Source organism: Dromaius novaehollandiae, chromosome 1 (assembly GCF_036370855.1).
Source record: "Dromaius novaehollandiae isolate bDroNov1 chromosome 1, bDroNov1.hap1, whole genome shotgun sequence".
Taxonomy (NCBI): Eukaryota; Metazoa; Chordata; class Aves; order Casuariiformes; family Dromaiidae; genus Dromaius; species Dromaius novaehollandiae.
The window spans coordinates 93696502-93714937 of NC_088098.1; the positions used below are offsets into that span (position 1 = coordinate 93696502).

General features: G+C 49.9%; 1 protein-coding gene across 5 annotated transcripts in view; it reads right to left on the minus strand.

Annotated features, from left to right (window-relative positions):
- The window catches only part of BOC (BOC cell adhesion associated, oncogene regulated), a 59723-nt gene that overhangs the window by 1059 nt on the left and 40228 nt on the right, over positions 1-18436 (minus strand). For all 5 annotated transcript variants that reach the window (XM_026094001.2, XM_064520510.1, XM_064520503.1 and 2 more), the window contains 15 exons: positions 15082-15228; positions 14315-14458; positions 13690-13983; positions 12576-12848; positions 11541-11839; positions 8388-8547; positions 7315-7425; positions 5924-6130; positions 4923-5104; positions 3644-3749; positions 3324-3446; positions 2408-2629; positions 1798-2024; positions 1114-1193; positions 257-450 (listed from right to left, as the gene is read on the minus strand). In XM_026094001.2, coding sequence (XP_025949786.2) covers positions 257-450; positions 1114-1193; positions 1798-2024; positions 2408-2629; positions 3324-3446; positions 3644-3749; positions 4923-5104; positions 5924-6130; positions 7315-7425; positions 8388-8547; positions 11541-11839; positions 12576-12848; positions 13690-13983; positions 14315-14458; positions 15082-15228 — 2769 coding nt within the window. The remainder of the gene's footprint in view (positions 1-256; positions 451-1113; positions 1194-1797; positions 2025-2407; positions 2630-3323; positions 3447-3643; positions 3750-4922; positions 5105-5923; positions 6131-7314; positions 7426-8387; positions 8548-11540; positions 11840-12575; positions 12849-13689; positions 13984-14314; positions 14459-15081; positions 15229-18436) is intronic.

Below are 18436 nucleotides of genomic sequence, written 5' to 3' on the forward strand. Positions count from 1 at the left end.
CCTTCTAGCTGCATATAGTTCAAGCTTTTGGAGAAATGAGAATCCATCCTCTAAAACTGACCCAGGCAGTTAACAGTCTCCAACCGCTAGTGAGGTCTTCTCATGCTGCTGTTCTGTGCAGTATTAAGGAACTCCCCTTGCACCACACTACTGAGCATTAGCATAGCCTTCAGAAAGGCTCTACAATGAGATTTCCCTTCAAGATCAGCCTAAAACAATGAGATGAAGCAAGCTCTGAGCTTTCCAGACCACTGACCTCGGTGGAACATGGGATCCCGTCGAGCATCCAGGCTGGGGCCTCCCATTTTGCTGCCCATCACTGGATGATGCAGGCCAACAAAGTGCTCTTGAAGGTGAGAGCAATCATCTTGTGGCTGGAGAAGCTGGTGAGTGGAGTCATCTGGGAGACTGTAGAGGAAAGAGCTGTCTTCTGGTCTTGAATTGGACAATCTGGGGAGGCAGACAAACAGACAAGGTTGTTCAGCACTATTCACAGATGATCTTCCTTGAGAGATACAACCTATCTAATAGCCAACTGCATTAATGCAATGACATAGAACATTCCTAAATGCAGAGAGACAGGAAATTGGGATGTACTTATAGGATGGGAGTGAGGTGATAGGTCATGAATCATTGATCATGATTCAAAACCTGGTGTGTGTCACAGGAGCTGGGAGGACTAGTATTTCCCTTGGAGCACAGGAGTAATGACTCAAGATCTGAACAGCAAGACACATGCACCTGCAACTGAACTGTCACCAGATTCTGGGGCAGCTGTTTATCAGCATCCAGCTATAGACATCAGTTCTCTCGTCCTCCTGTTTAGTATCCTACTTAGGAGCAGAGGGAGAAAAAGGAAAAAAAATAAATAAAAAAATAAAAGTAGGTCTTGACCATCTCTAAAAATGAAATTATCCTTCCCTCAAACCTTAAGAGGAATGAGCTCTATTAAAAAAGTGTAGACCAAGAAGGCCTAGTGCTCAGGCATGGATTTGTTTCCCAAGTGAATTGAGACAGAAAATCGAGAACACTGAGGGCTAGTGTTTATGAGCACGTATGCTTGTGGGCCCCACTGGATCATCCCATCCTCCCCCACTGTAAGCCAGGACTAACCTGGAGGACTGGTAGTCTTGCTGGGCATTCCCATTTTGCAGCACTCTCGCCTGCAGCAAGGTGTTGGTCTCCTCATGCGGCTGGAAAATGAGAGGAGGATCTTAGCAGAGCAATGCCACAGGGCAGCATTAAGAGGTGGGTGCTGATCTGGTATATATAACCAGAGCTGTGGGGCAGAATGGGGAAGCTCTTATGAAAGAAGACAGAAGTTGAAATGGTTTCTTCTGCTACAGAGGACAGAGTGGGACTGAGCACTGAAAATCTTGCTTCTCACCTACAGCTTAATCACTAAGGGATGATAATCAATTCATGGTCTTAGTTATGCCACTCCCTTGTCTTGTGTTCCTATTTACAGACACAGAGTCCTCAACACTGTCAGTCCCCGTGAGATTTGCTCAGCAAAACCAGGAGCTGTTAGCATGAAGAGATCCCTTTGATCTCTGCCTTCTCTATACCTAGAGCCGCTGCCCCAAGAAATCAACTCTTCACCAGCATTATGGAGACCTTCCTGCTCATCCCATGTCTCAGACTCCACTGCAAAGGGGAAATCTCTCTTAAGAAGAAGCCAGTCTTCCTACTTCTGCACATGGCAAAGGGTGCGAGGCATGCTGGCAGAACTCTCCCACTGCAACCACAGCCTCCAGATCACGTCAGACCAATCGTTAACCCCGGGTGTGGACATACCTGCTGCATGTCATCTGGGCTGTCATCTCGGGGCTTGGTGCTTGCATAGCCCACTCCTGCAGAGGGGCAGATGCCATTCAGATGTGCCCCATTGGCATAGCGCTGCCCATTAACATAGGGATGTCCGTTGGCACGTGGAGCAGAGATGCCCCTCAGGGGCACCATGGTGTACTGGCAGGATGATACCAGCAGCCCAGCTCCTGGGAAGCCCATGTCAATGGTTTGCTCTGCAATGGGAAGAAAAAGGAAGTCTAAGGCCAGGAGCAGAGGTGAAGCCTACCAGGCAGCCATTTTGGCCACCCAGAGCATCCTTGGAGACAGATGATGGGAAGGTCCTCTGCGCAGAGGAGAAGGGGGTGCCCTTTTTCTCTTCAGCTAGTCCCAGGGTTCCTTCTCAACAAGGTAATCAGGACAAGGGGCAAATGGTGGCCTTTGTTGTGATGGAATACCACAACACATGTGGGACTTGTTCTCTGCCCACTCCCTCCCTGCTTCCCAGAATGTGTGGCCCTTGTGTTTCTGGGTGTTTGACCCATTTACACTCAGGGTCAGATCTAACCCAGAGGGCAGAGCACATCTTGTATACTGGCCCTCAGGAAAGGATCCTTACTCTGCTTGGACCAAGCTCTCCAAAGGCAAAAGGGGATGAAGGCCACAATGAGGAGTACGATGGAGCCCAGCACAACCCCTACAATCAAGTATGGCAAGTCGCTGGAACGGGCCACCATGGCCCCTGTCCCCAGGCCACTGTGCCCACCACCAAGTGGGGGATGCTGCTGGGGGGGCACCGTCGAGGGTGGAAGACGACCCGGCAGACCAAGAGACTTCCGAGCTGTGAAGGAAAAGGACAGCGACTTAGACATAGGCATGTCACCTTACGATGACAGACAGCAGGAGGAAGAGCAGGACACTCCAGGGATGTCTACACTGCTGTGGAATGGACAGACTTCTACAGTGTCTTTAAAGGAGGGCTCCTGGATGCCAGAGGATTTCCTAGGATACTGCCAATTGCAGTATAGACAGGTCCTCTGTGCATGGCTTACAGATCTGCTAGTCCCTTAGACTGCTAAAGCAAAAGAAAAAAGGAAAAGGCTCCTCCAAAACACCCACTTGGACTTAATGCTGTTCCTACCATGACAGAACAGCTGCTTCAAAGACTGCTTAAAGCCAAATATAGCAGTTCAGAACAGGAAGGGAAAGTTAGCCCTCCTGGTTGCAATCACCATCTACCCAACACTAAGGGAGACAAAAGGTAACTACCACTCTGAGGGAAATCGTAATGGACTTGCAGGACCCTGCACAAAGGCGCTGCGAGTACTGGTATGGGTATATACACATATTGAGCAACAGCATCAACAAACCCACTCCTTTCTTCTCCCAGCCCCAAAGCTGCCTCCGTCTCCTTTCCTGAACCAAGATGAAGTACATCAGGCAGGGACGTGTACCTGCCTTGCTGTGCTCTGGGCATCTGCAGGCAGGGAAGGTGCAGGGTTGCACTCCCAGAGGCACCCTGCAGAGCTCATTACCTTTGGTTTCACAGATCATCACGTTGCTGAACTCGCTTTCACCACCCTCGTTGAAGCATTGCATCTTAATGTCATACGAGGTCTCTGGCTGCAGGTGGCTGATGGAGTGCCAGTACCGATCTCCTGAGGAGGCAACACACAAACTGTGTCACTAGCTTCCTCTGGGAACATGCAGCTGGTCCAGCTCTGCAACAGTGCTAGGTAAAGCAGGACTACCCAGCTGCGACAGTCTCCTGCCTTTTGTGCACATGCCTCCTTCTGGCTGTGTGATTCTCCTAGGAGGAACCAGCAGCTGGGACCAGTCTCCCAACATTGCCTACCTTCCACCACATCCTTCTTGTAGTCACTGTCATTGTCACTGTCAGTGGGGCGGTAATAGATGTAAAAGCCATGGATGGGAGTGTTGTTGTTGCTGGCTGGAATATACTGCAGAGAATGGGAGGGAGAGCAGAAATTAGCAGAGATGGCATACTGTCAGATCCATATTGTGCTGGATGGGGAGCAGGAGTAGAAATGGGATGGGACAGGAGGAAGATCCAGCAAAGAGACTATCCCAGTGTTGCCACTGGATTGCACAGCAAGGGATTCCTTCCAAGGGCTAAGAGCTATTTTATACCCTCACACCCTGCTTCTCTCCAGTAACAGAAGACCCATGAATTTGGGCCTGTCAGCCCAAGCATCCAGGATCCTGCTCTTTCCCAAGACCCACAGCCAATGCTTCAGAGAAAAAAATTCCTCAGCCGCAGTGACTCAGCTGGTCAAAGGCAAGTGCTCTTTCACCTTCACTCCATCAGGCTCAGGGCTTCCAGACAAGCTACTTCTTGCCATGAGCCAGTGAGCACAGAAGACTCATGTCTCTGTAGACAGATCTGCTCCTGTCCCACCTGGGGCTGTCCTGTCCCAGGCCTAGCTGTTCCTGCTGTCTTTCACCCAGTATTTTACCACAGAGGTTGGCAAGTGAGCACTCCTCCTTATCAAAGCTTATTAGCTATTGTTTGTGTTTAAAGGAACAGCAGTGCCCATCCTCCCATGTAGCAATTTCTGGCAAGAAGGTGGCAGAGAAGAGGGTGATGCATCCCTCTGAATTAGCTCTGAGCTGCTGGAAATGCTTGAATCTGGGCTTGTGATCCAAGAGATGCTACCCCCTACTAAAAATCCTCTGGGGTGGACTGCTGTAAATGATTACCACTACCCAGCAAGTGAAAGTGAAGGACATATCTACCGGAAATCTCTGGGACAGTCCGAGGTGCTAATGAATTCCAAGAATTTGGCCAGGACAGCAAGCAGCCACCCCATGCAGCAATGCTTGTTGAACAAAATGGTCAAGACCCTGAGGTTATGCAGTGAAATGCCTCCTGCACACAACGCTGGGTTCAGACAAAAAGGGGTTTCCTAGGTTCTCAGACTTTCCTTGCTCCTTCTTGGATCAAGCCCAGGCCTCCTTTGCTGGAGAGAGCTATTGGATCACAGATCCCTTTGCACTGGTGATAGGCTCCAATATGGTAACCTGGGAGATTTGTGAACTGGGAAAGTAGCACCCACATACCTGCACATTCAGAGGTCTTCCCTTTACACCCCCCCTCCAGCCCCAAGCCATACCATCCACTTCAGCATGATGGTGGTCTCATTGATGGCATCTGTGAAGGTAATGTATGGCCCAGCCACAGGGCGCTCATAAACACGATTGCTGTACCCAGACACTACATATGGCCGAGATGCAGCACTGGGCTCGCTCTCTCCCAGGATGTTCAGCGCACGGACACGGAACTTATAGGAAGTGCCTAGGGGAGAAATTGGAAATAAGAGTTGCACCAAGACAATATTGCGGACTTCAGTGACTTCCACTGTCAGCACAGGCTTTTGGAGAGGAGCTACATCTCCTCCAGAAGGCAGAGAGAGCCTTCAGAGAGACTTTGATGGAAGTACAAATACTGAATGGCCAGATTTCAGCCATGTTCTAGACTGAACCTGCTGTTATTTCCCTCCTCCCCGTTCCTATTTGGAAGGTCTACAGGTCAGCTAGCAAAATTCTGTACTGAAAGGTGTGTGAGTGGATTCAGAGATGCATGAAAAAACATCATGATGCCAAAGCAGGTCTGGAAAGGCTTCCTTCTTTTATTACATGGAAATTAGGTACATAAATCTGAGTTAAAAGCTCTGAGTCTAAATTACTCAACATCAATTTTTTGTTCTTTAAATTTAACTAGATATTTTCCCCTTTTAAGCTGGCCAGCTCAGTGATGCCTTCTTTCCTCATGCGAAGTGCAATGGGAATTGTTTGTCAATATGCCTTGCCTCTGGCTAGGAAGAGAAAGGATCTGTACTGTCTAGTAAGGGGCAAAACCAAGACACTCCTATGCTATTATTAACTATATCCTGTAATACAGAAAAGCATGTGCAAGCCTCCCTGAGGGAGGTCAAATCTATGCTGGTCCATGCAGCTGGAGAAATTGGAGTTTCCCCTTGCATTTAAGGCTGGAGCTGAGAAGGCTTTGTTCTGCTCACACATCCCAGTGTTAAGCATGATGTGACAGATGGCGAACCATTCTACAGGGACTGCACAGCTTTTCTGGAAAGTGAGAAGGAGAACACCTGCTTACCTTTCTCTAGGCCTGGGATTTCCACAGACAGACGAGAGGGAGGAATGTCACTGGTGGCCAGCACCCAGTCTCCCAACTTCTTCAGTTTCTTATATTCCACACGGAAAGACTGGATGGGGAACCCGCCATTCCCACGGGGGATCCAGGTCACATACACAGATGTCTCTGATGCCATGGAGATGGTCGGACGGTCTGGTGCCTCTGGAGCTGCACGGGGCAGAGAAGGACGTCAAGACATGATACACATTCATCTCTCCATGTCTGGAGAATCCTGTAGCTCAGATGTATGTAGGTGAAGGACTACTTGCATTGCACCCACATGTGTTTTTTAAATCATGAGTACTCTCTTCTTTTGTCTCTTCATTAGACCCAGCACCCCAAACCCTCACTCCTTTTCTTTTAGTTTGTGCTCTCCAACCTCCTTTTATTCCTACTTGCAACTCGCTCCTTTTCCTCTCCCAAATCAAGTAGGGAGCGACAAGGTTTGTGGTGTGTATACATATGTCATGTGAGAGGCAGCAGTGAGAGGTGTGGATGAAGGGTTGATGACAGAGCAGAAGGCTTGACTAATGTGGAAGCAGTGAGTAGGGGGAGAATGACAGTAGGGAAAGAACGGGAACAGATGGGTGAAGGAGATGAGAACAGAGGAAAGACTAAGAGGAAACAGATGAGGAGGAAATAAGGAAAAGTTCTGAACTGTAGAAATACAGCTAGATAGGAAGACAATTGAAAAGTGGGAGGGAAAGAGACTGACTGAGCTATGGAGGAGAAGAAAAAAAGGGAACACAGAAATGAATGGGAGATAGAAGGAGGACTACAGAGAAATTTGCATAAAGCATTATGGCAGCAGTGACTAATACTAATGGCAGACACAAGGTGGAATACAATGAATTGGATTAACCAGGCAGGAACTGATGTTTCTCCAGTACAACAAAATGGCTGAGTGGAGCAAGCTCCATCCCTAGAGTGGGCCCTTTGTAGGGCTTGACTAAGAGACGAGGACTCCAGGACCTGCAGGGACTGGATTCTCTTCTGTTCTCCAGCCTGTGGTGGTGCAGGAGAGCTTGTTCCTCCTGGGTGCAGCACATTTGCAGACTTTGTGGTGGGGCTTTCTGAACCCTTCATGTGAAACTCAGCAAGAGACAGAGCTTCTGAGAGGTTCCTTGCCCACGGGCATCAACCTGCTCTCCTAAGACTGCCTACCAGAGCGATAGCAGGGGTGTCTGAGAAGAACCGGTCCTTGTCAGGAGCTAGACATCACCCATTCAGACTTGCACAGACTTGCTTTACCCAGTGGAGACTTTAACCCCAGCACAGCCTGACCACTGTTACCCAGAACAGACCCAGCACCCTTCCCCCTTCCTTCTTGCCCAGTTCAGGCAGGGCCTTACGGGACAGACGGCTGTTGTCAGACTGGTTACTGCTCTGAGTGCTTGTGCCTGGGTCATCCTTCTGGATTTGCTGCTCTTTGCTGGCGACAATCTCTGGCTTTGGGCGCCGGCCTATGCAAAAGGGAGAGGCAGCATCAGTGAGAAGGAGATGCATGAGAAAGTTAATCTTTGCTGTGATGGGCAAAAAAATATTCCCATGCAAGGTTGCTGGGATAAGTCCTCTTTGGATCAAAGCAGCCCTAGAGGTTCGAAGCACTCTGCTTGCAGACAGGAACTAAAAGCTGCACTAAAGTGCAGGTTTGTCAAACTATTAATAGCTTTTTCCTCCCACTAACATTTTATTTTCTAAAACTGAATTGGTTTTCTGAAAAAGTTGTTGTTAGATTTCTGCCTGAGAAGGTGGTAACTAGCACAAGAGAGAGGCCTGAGGGCAGACGGGGGCAAGTCCACCCCTATGCGGAAGGTTGCTACAAAGTGAATGCCATTCCTCATGCTCACTGGGGATAGGAAAGGCAGCAAGGGGGCAGGGGGCCTTAGCTTAGACTTTTGGAACATCTTTTTAATGGTAAAGATAGCTTGATACTGAGGAGACTGTAGGAAGGCTTGGAGTTTCCGTTAGTGAAGGACAGGCGCTTAAAAACAGATTAGATAAACACCTGTCGGGAATGACCCCTGCACAGCTGATCCTGTCTTTGGGCAGAAGATAGATGAAGTGACCTCTTGACATTCGCTCCAGACCTACTTCCTATGTTTCTGCAGGTGTCCAACTGAGTCACCCAGACAGGAAGTGACTTACTCCACCCCAAGGAGAAGTGAAGACTTTATTTTTGCTTCCCCTGTTTCAGGCATGCCGTTCTTCCCTTCCACTCTCTCTTTTGACAAGGTGGTCTAAGCTCAAGGGCAGATGCATTTCCAGAGAAGAAACAACCCCTTTGTCTCAAAGGCCATGGCAGGCTGTAAGAGTGGGGCCAGGGCTGGGCAGCTGCCTGCGCTTCAAGGCTGGAGGACGATGTTTCCAAGGGTCCTTCCTAGCGACTCAAAGCAAAACGCCCAGGGAAAGGTTTGACCTTTACCAGTCCTGAAGGTCACCATGGCTGTCTGTCCCTCGCCAGCACAGTTGTGAGCGGCCATCTCCACCTCATAGAGACTCCCGGGGTCCAGCCTGGTCAGGGTCAGGCGGTGCTGCGAAGCTGGAACATCCCTCACTGCCCAGCTGTCCGAGGCATTAGTGACCTGCCGAAAGACCAATGTGCATGTTGCAAAGCTGTGGGCGAGCTTGGCTTCTTGCCTGCACCAAGCTCTGAAACTTGTGTTACAGGTTGTAGCAACTAGGCTAACTTCCTTGTCTTGATGCCCGTTCCCCTTCTGCAAAGCAGGGAGATTTTTCCAGCCTGCTTTTACAAAGGTGAGGGATTCAGGTATAAACTGGACAAGTCACCAAGCTGTCTCAGAGGTTCACTCACCCCTGCTTTATCTGCTGCTCCCCTCTGCTATCACTGCTCCTCAATACACGCAGCAGTGCATATAGCTCTGGAGTATTTACGCTCACAAAAGGCAGAGTTAGCTAAAGGATCTAGTTGGTTTAGGAGCCAAATCTCTTCTACTGCCCAAACCCTGAGCTGCCCATTTCTGTGGACTGAGGTGCCTGGAAACCACTTTGATGATCTGGACCTAAATAACTTGAATAATGGCTTTTTATTCAGTTATATAGTGCCTATTCTGTTAATTGGCTAGCTTTACTGGAGGGGGAGGCTGACCATCCCCTCGTTGCTCTCATTTCTTTGCCAGGGGGGAGGGAGGGAGAGTTCAACCCCTTCTTAGGCTGTGCTACTTCAAATTATCCTGTGGGATTTGGGGAAGCTGCACCCTAGCCCAGGACACTTGGAGGGGGGCAGAGTTAAGTCTATGAAGCCTCCCCTCCAGGATTTCCTAGCTTAACTGAGGAACCCTAATGTTTAAGTAGGGAATAGATCGTGTATGTTTGTGGTCCCCGGAAAGGCTTGGAAATGGTTCATTTTTCAGTGATGTCCTGATGCCCCGGACAGAGGGGGAGGGAAGGTGGGACCTTCCTCTTTCTCCCCATCTGCAAGGATAATATTTTTGCAGGCAAACATGCAGGACACCGAAGTGACCCAGTGCCGAAAGGAGCATTAGCAATGCAGGCAATGCAACAAAACGGAAATGCCAAGACTCTGCTGTATCATTTATCTTCAAGCGTTTGACACTGACTGATTAATGCCTGCCCGGTTTTATTTTTATTCCTGAGCCTGTAGAGCTGTGAGGCCAAGGAGGGGAGCTCTGAAGGCTGCTAATATCCAGAAAAAGAAAGAGAAATTCTTAAGAAACAAAGATAACGGCTGTGTAGCATCTGACTGCTCACAGGCTGCTGAGATTTTAGGGGCAGTGTAGGAATAGGCAAAAGAAACATCCCGAGATATTTTCCAGAAGAGAGACAGACCCATGCACAGTACAGATTTAAGTCTCCTGTCAGTAGTCTGCTTTCCTTAGCCATCTTTCACACAGAGAGCCTTTTCTTTTGTGGCTGAATTGATTCCTTCCCTCTCTATATACATGCAGTTCCAGTCAGAGGTGTTAAACCCAGATCATTATATAACTTGATTCTAAGCATCTCTGATGGAAAGTCACTCTTTCTAAACAAGTTTAAGGGTTATTGGGACTAAGCCCTTCCCATACAATCCTTAAGCCTCCCAAGAAAGAGTCTCCAGCTGAGAATTTGGACTACACTGAAAACATATTACTGCAAGCTGCAGTGACCCATGGTGACCTCCACTGCCCTACAGCCCCTTCCAGGTAAAGCGCTGAAAAACAAATAAAATATGGTCAAACTCCAGTCTGCGAGTTAAGATCACGTGCAGAATTAGTTGTTACATGATATGCCATTGGGGGACACATCTCTTCCTGGCAGACAAATAGACCCAAAAGTCTGGTGTGGCTTTTGGCATATTTTGTTTTTTTATTTAAAGTTGCCTGTTGTGTTCTTGTCTTGGCATCTCATGTCTTTGTTTCAAAGGGCTCTTTAAAGAGATGGTTAGCTGAAACCCTCAGTTTAAGTTTTGTTTAGAAAGAAATCAAGGATGTGTGCAGGGGTTATAAAAGCCTCCTATTATAACAAATATTTTCATGAAGTCAAAAAATTCCAGGAAAATAGATACACATAATTGAAAATGGTGCCTTGCAGTGGCTGGGAATCCAAAACATACCAGATCTGGAATGTACTTGAACTCCAGAACAAAACTTACCACTCAACTGCAACTCCCTGCATACCCAAAAGAAATACAAGAAGCAAACAGATAAATCCAAGCTCTTTCTTCCCCCCGAATCCCCAGAAAAATGAGAAGAGATGCTCTACACCTTGCAAGCAGAATTTTTACCTCAACGGTGCTTTGATATATTAGAGCAACCGCTGGGTTGCAGCCCTCTGTGAAGCCTGCCCGCCATGCTGAGAAGCGCAGGCAAAGGGCAGGAACCCCAGGGCCCGGCAGGGCTGTTCATCGGCACACCAGGGGCTTGCTCTGCGCCGTCACCCAAGAGACATGCTTGACAGCACACTGTCTTTCATCTTCTAGAATAAAACCCTGAGAAACAGGTGGCTCAGGACCTCCCTGAAGATTTAGCATTGCTATAACAGCTCTCTGCCTGCTCCTCATCGTCACCGAGCATGGGGGCTTCAGCGCTGCTGAGCAGCGCCCTTCATTTGGCAAGGCAGGCATGTGCGGCTGGGAGAGGCTGCTGCTCTGCGTCCTGCAGCCTGAGCCTTTCGAGGGAGACGCGTCCCCCCCACCCCTGGTGGCTCGCACCACTGTGAGAGTCAGCCAAGACAAGAGCGTTACAGAACAAGTCACGGCACAGCCTGCCCTCAGGACTTCCCGGTTGTGCAAGCCCACAGCTGGGAACTGGAAGTGGAAGCCTTTTAAGCTGGAAATACACATGGGTGTGCATACACCTTCCACACGCTCATGCAGACACACGTGATGCTCTGGGCACTGCTCTGGGAGAGCTCAGCAAACCTTTCGCAGCCTGCCCTCCTCATACCTCAGTGGACTGAGGCTGCAGCTGAGGCTGTCACACCAATCAGCACCGCCAGTGAGCAATGGGTGCCCGTGCCCCATGTTTGCCCATGGGGTGGGCAAACGTGCAACAAGGCCGCCAGGCTGCCAATGGAATGGGTGCTGAGGAAAGACGGGAGCAGGGCAAAACAGCGATACCTTGCGATGCTTCACCACGTAATAGAGGATGGGGGCTCTGCTGTCAGGACGAGGTCTCCACACCAGATCGTAGCTGTCTGTCTTGGATGTCCGGGGAGAACTGAGGATAATGGGGGCCTCAGCTGGAGACATGGATTCTCTGTTGGCTGTGCACTGTGGAGATGCTGCCAGAGGGGTCGTCCCAGGCTTTGGCAGTCCAGCTTTATCCAGGGGCAGCTTTAGAGCGTTGTCCCTGGAAGGTGGTGTCGGACGCTGAGCTGAGCCCAGCCGGGCATCTCGCCCAAGGTTCAGGGTAGTTCCTAAAAAAGATGCCCAGAGTGAATGAGCGAGGCAGGCAGAGCAAATGCCAGTTCAAGTCTGCAGTGAAGGCAGAGCAGTGAGAAGCCCCTTAAATTAATTCTCTCAGAAGCCCGAAGGTGCCCACCCATTGTGGCACAGGTATCTTAGAGGTATGGGGTCCCAGGCAGTGCTGGCTGCTGTGCCACTTGAAAAGGTGTTGGAAACGGGCTCTCCTTCTCCCAGTACAAATGTAACATGCCTCTCTGAGGCATCTTTCAGAACAGCCCATGGCTACATGGTGCTTCCTACCCCTCTGAAGCTGTTCTCACCCTGGATAGGCTCAGCACGGACCAAGTAAACAGATGGCACTTCTTTTACCCCAGATGTGTCCACCCACATCTGTGTTTATGCTCTTGCTCAGTGCAAACTCAGATACAGAGAGCTGAATAAACCAAGGTAATCCAAGCCTCGGTAAGGCACTACACCAAGATGTCTTTTGCCTCTCATGTAGAGCTAGCTCAGGTACACACATGTGGCATTGCTATCATCCGTTCCTACAGGGAGATATGGAGATCCCAGTCAGAGAAACCCTAGGACTGTATGGTGAAAGGAAGGGAAGAACATGGCAGCTCCAACACAAGCATGAGAGTTACACACAGACTTTCTTCTCCTGCTCCCCTCTTGTCCTTCCCTGTGCATTAGGCTCTGTGATTGAATAGTCACAAGCTTGGAGAAAGGGACTGGGTACAGACTTACCTGGTCGGGCTGTCCTCAGTTGCACCATGGCTTGCGCACTGCCGACCTCGTTCTCCGCCATGCACTGATATATGCCATCATCCTCAGGCCCCACACTGACCAGCCGCAGTGCCCTGCGGGACAGCCGGAGTCGGTGGCTGGAGGAGAGGGGTACGGCGTTGCGCAACCACATGACGGAGGGCTGGGGGTTCCCTCGCACCTCACAGGTGAACTTTGCACTCTGGCCCCAGGGAATGATTTCCTGAGACAGCTCCATAGTGACCTCTGGGGGTTCTGTGTGGGGAAAAAATATAGCTGCTGAGCATGACTTTGCAAGCAGCACAGCACAGTTATGACTTTGGACTATCCTCTCTGGCGGGGATGAGGGCAAAGGCACGGATCTTCGGCCCTCCCAGTCCTACTCCCTTCACAGGGACCCACAGGGGTCTGCTTTGTTACTCCTCCCCTTTAGCATCCACATGAGCCACAAGAAGAGGTGGTCCAAGGCCACCTGCTCCTCTCAGTCCCATGGTGACAGCAGGCAGATAAAAATTCCATTTTTCTTAGCTGAAATAACACCCTGCAAAAGTTGTGCTTGTGCCAACAACAGATCAGCACCTGGACAAAATGCACTCCAACAAAACATACGCATATCTTCCCTAATGCTTGTCAGAAGGGGAAAAATGTGTGGTGGAAATATCTAAGGTATACTGTCCCTTACATTTCCCACCCCACAGAGAGCTTCCCTACAGAGCAGAGCAGAGAGCAAGACACTCCCTGACATGCTCCCTATGGCAATGTCAAATATGTCTAAGAAGCAGCTAAGTCCTGCACCAGCAAATGTTAAGTGAAAACCCAGTGATATAAATGATAAGAGAAGGGATTGCCCAGAGGAAAGGGGGGAATCCATCGTCTCCCATTCACAGTGGGATGCCAGGATGGAGGAACCAGCACCTTCAAGGAAGAATTCATCTTATATCCTAGAAACTGAAATCTCAAGTAGGGGTTTTCCTTGCATTATGATTTGGCCAGGGAGAGAAATAGTAGAGCAGCACTAGTATTTTCCCCTGAACATAGCAGAGAAAGTCCAAGCCCTTCCCGGAACAAGGCGAGCGAGGGCTACTGCAGCACTCACCAAACACCTGCACGTTGTAGAAGATAAATGCAGCTCCGGCCTCACCAACCCCGTTGTCAGCCATGCAGCTGTAGGTCCCAGAGTCCTCCTCACTTGTGGTGTCAATCAGGAGGTTGCTGAGCAGGAACCGTGTCTTATTGTATGCGGAGACGCTGGAACCATCTTTGGCCCAGGTGACCCGTGGAGGTGGGATCCCACTGGCCACGCACTCCAAGATGAGGCTTTGCCCTTTGGTGACGATGATGGTCTGAGCTTCAGGTGGATAGATTATCCGAGCTGCCTCCGCTGTGGAGCCTGGCGAGGAGAGGAGGAAGGGATGTGAGTGGGAAGGAAGGTGGCCAGTGGGAAAGTGCCCTGTACAGAGTACAGGTAGGGGAAATGGTAGGGTTAATGCAGTTCCCTTGCACTGGTATGTATGTGCAACCCCTGAGGAGGTACAGTAATCACAGGGGCTGCACAAACACACCCTGGAGAGCAGACCTCACGGCCTTCTGCTGCTGGAACAGAGTTTTCCCAGCAGCTGATAATGTCAGTTCACACAGAAAACCAGCTGGAATAATGCTGGTATGCATTCCCAGGGCTCGAAGCACTAAGGAGGATGTGCAGTGAAAGGAGAACGGCTTACGTCTTACACGGAGCCTCTCACTGGAGACCGAGGTTTTCACCTCCTGAGTCACAGGGTTGTAGGCAGCACATTTATAAGTTCCCTCATCCTCTTGGCTGGCATTGACAATTTGAAGGTTCCCAGATGGCATGATAAGGTAGTTGTCTATAGGGAGAGAAGAGGAGAGCATGTGTGGTCATAAGGAATACCCCTCCAAAAACAACACAGTGCCCTGAAGGAAAACATAGGCAAATGGGAAGGGAGAAAAGAACAGGATAACACTGACAGCAGTGAAATGATCCCTTCTGGTTCCAGCACTGGGGGGAGGGGGGCAACGAAGCAACAGGGGAAGGAATGGAGCCTCACATGAAGCAAACTGACATGCAACAAATGGAGTGATGCTGCAAAATTCAGATCCAAATTTAAAAAATTCCTCCAAATTCAGAGTCAGAGTCATCTTTATTGAGGGACTGGACTAGAGGAATACTTCATGAACAAATGAAGAAGCCCAGTGAAGAGCAACATGGTGTATTAGCTAATTTTGCCTCCTCTCCCCTTTCATGACTTGGTTTTAAATGTGGCTCCCCGGGCATAGCTAGTGGGGGACATCACTGAGACCTGGCAGAGGCTCTAAAATAACCTGTGCTCAGGCCAGTGCAAAAGGAACAGAAAAAAGGAGGCAGCAGACAGAGAAAGTTATTGCTGCTAGGGAAGGGTAAAACTAAGGGCTGTGGGAAGAGGACAGGAGGGAAAAGCCCTCCTGGTGCTTGTCCCTGCTGGTGGCTCACCTCGGGATGCCTCCAGCCACTCATGCTTCACGCTGTAGCGGACCTGAGCCTTAGGGTGGCTTTCGGGCAGATCGCAAGCAATCACAGCTGTGTTCCCCTCATCCACCTCGATCACATGCTGGCCATCAAACTTGAAATCTTTGAGATCTGTAAAGAGAGCAAAGCACAGTATCTCACAGGCTGACTCAGCACCTCGGCTTTGGCTCCAGAGAGACCGTCTCAGAAAACTGCCTCAGAAACCTTCCAGAGAAACCAAATTATAAAGCTAGCATCAAAAGGCAGACGACAGTGAAGACAAACAAAATTTGGGAGGATCAGGCAACAAAATTTAGAAGCAAAAGACCCCCAAATGACTTATTTTGACTAGCAAATGGGAAATACCTGTTCTGAAAGGCAAGTGCAGGAGAAGGAACGCAAAGCAGGAAAGGCGGCGTTCTCAGCACGTGTTTTGCAGACCTCAAGCTCGGCTTCCAGCTCTCCCACTGCCTGAACAATTGACATCTCCGTACACGGAATTCTTGCTTTGGCCAAATATTTTACAGCCAAAGACTGGTTAACCACTAGAGTTTTAGTATGTCTGAACAGTGCCTGCACCCCAGTTCAAAGAGCGAGAGGATTGCGAGTGAAACCAGGGGGCAGTGAGCAGTCTCCTTCAGCAGGTTTGCTCACAGAAGCTAAAAAGGTTTTTCAAGGTAACAGGAGGCAAGGGGCAGGAGGCCATCCCTGAGCATACAGGAGCTACTTTGGCACACTTTGTTTGATGGCTAGTGGGTCCCCTGCTTTTGAACTGCATTCCTGGGGCGAGACTGCCAGTCAAGGGGGCTTTTTAATAAAAGAAAAAAAGCGATAAATGAGAATAGCAGACCAGGAGGAACGGATGGGGTTTGGGCATGAGAGGCATCTGACCAGGCACCTGCTGGCTGGTCCATTTGGGAAGTCCATCAAAGAGGGGGGATGTTTTCCCAGGCTTAAGGTCCCTGAAGCTCAGCCCCTTCCCCTTCACTCCCCCTTTTCTCCCAGCTGCACGCTTTAGCCAGCTGGCCAGAAGAGCAGGAGGCCGACACCGAAATGCTTTGAGGGCTCCCATCTGCAGCCCTAGGGGCAGACTGACTTTGTGCCCACGTCTGCCCTGTGGCGCACAGCCATCCCCTCCCAAAACCAGCTGCAAGTGGCCTTGCACACCTGCTGTCCCTGCACTTGCCTCTGCACATGGCTGTACCTGGTTGCACCAGCTTTAAGGGGATTGTTTTCTTCGTGGGGCCAATTTAGGAAGCAGGAATGGCAGTGCAGGCTGGGGGAGGTCTGCCCAATTTTTTGTTTTCTTTTCTCTTTTTTTTTTTAAGCAAGAGCAGAAGGCTGTGGTGAAGCCCCGTGGATTTGCCAGGCCAGGGAGCATTTCAGCCTGGGGGTGCTCAGTTTGCAAGCCGAGCAGAGGTGTCCTCAGTGGCCTAAAGTGTGTGTTTAGCCCCCAAATCGCTTTTTCACAGCAGTCCAGCCAACTGCTCTTGGATACACTGGCAAATCTTTCCTAGGGCCCACAAGCCCAAAGTTTGTCTGAGTCAGTTTGTGCAGGGAGGGAGGGGGATTTGTGCCAGGGCCCTGCCATCAACAAGGGAAAGGGCACTGAGTTTTGGGGAGTGACAACTGGCAGTTGAAATGGAAAAACTGTGCATCCTTTCCTGGAATTTTTCCATCCTACTTGGAAAAAAGTCCCACTTACGCATTTTTATAATGCCATGCACCAGCCCACTTGACCACCAGTGACAACTCTGCGCCTTGCAGCAATAAGTTATGTTATTGCGTCAAGGCTCGACAAAGCCCAACTGCACAGGACGGAGCATTAGCACACATCTTCTGAGTAGCGCCACTAAATCAGGATGAGACCACATTTCGTTTTTGAAACTCCATGCTAAGGCAACACATTACATCCATTGCCATGATATGGCAAGGCCAGGCACTGTCAACAGCTCTGTTGCCCCTCAAAACCAATCCAAATATGTGGTGCCCGTGACCTTGGGCAGTTTGGAGAGCGGGGGGAAAACAGAAGGGTTTGTGGAGAGCGGACTACACACAGCCCTCCCTTGGCAGCCCCAGCGAGCAGAAAAATGTGTTTTTGTTCTCTGGGAAATGTAGCAGCTCTCCAAGAGCAAAAGGCAGCTCTGGCTCCAAGCTTCTCCCACCCACAGTCATGGAAAAGTGACATGAAATTTCTCAAACAGACTTTCTGATTAAAGCAAGATCCTTTATAAAGTTTAAATAAAACCCAGCTCTCTTGGCAAGGCAGCGCAAAAGCCTCCCCAAACGCCGACTGGAGAGGCTGCCGGGCCATCGGGAGAGCGAGTGTTCCAGTGCCCAGATTTGAGGAACAGGGAGGAGGTTGAGAAGAGAAGGGGAGGTTTTGCAATGTCATAAAAATGATTTGCAGAGAACATGCTTAATACTTCTGGAATTTCTTGGCATCATTCAATTAAAAAATAATAATAAAAAGAAGGAATAAGAGTGAACTTCAGAAATGTGATTAATCCTTTAAGACAAGCTGAGGAGGGGAGCCATGTTTCCATGGGGTATTAAAGCCAGATGAAGGTTAACTCGTAACTTGTGAGAAGCTGGCAGCATGTTTTGCTCCTCCACCAACGAAAGTTACTGCTAGGGAGGGGGAGTGTGCTGGTTATTTTCTCTTCTTTGCTTTTTCTATTAGATCAAGGAATAAAATAGTAAGAGCCACAGAAATGGAAAGAGGTGGAGAAAGGGCGAGAACCCAGTGTCTGCCTGCCCACATCACACATATTTCTCCGAGCAACAAAATATAAACGAGCATCAGGAAAATTAATGTGCGCCTTGGTGGTCTGAATTCATCACATCCAAATTAAGACTTTGGAGCCAAGGCACAGGCTCCAGCAATGCTGGCAGGGAGCTGCACATACACACACACAGCCCCAGAAGAGGGTAAAGGGGCCCAGGAGCCAGAGAGGCAGGAGAAAGAACAGACCAAGGGCTCCGCTGCAGCGGCGCCCACCAGGCAACACCAGCCTCCCCGGGATGGAAAATAACTGCGAGATTTCGACAGTCGAAAAGACCCGCTTGTGTAAGAGATGGCAGCTCCGGCTCTGCGCTGGGTGCAGAGCAGGGAAGGATGCCCCTAAGATTAAACTCGCAGATGAGGGACTGGGCCCGTGCCGTCCATGAGAGCTGCCACGAGTCGGCTCCCCCCGAACTCGCCTCTCGGAGAGCAGCGCTGCGTCCCCGTGCTGCGGGGACCCCAGGGATGGGGACGATGCCTGGGGGCAGACATGGGGGGTCCCTCGTGCAAAACCCTCAGCCAACTGGTTTCACAGCTGCAGCTCCTCCGGCCCCA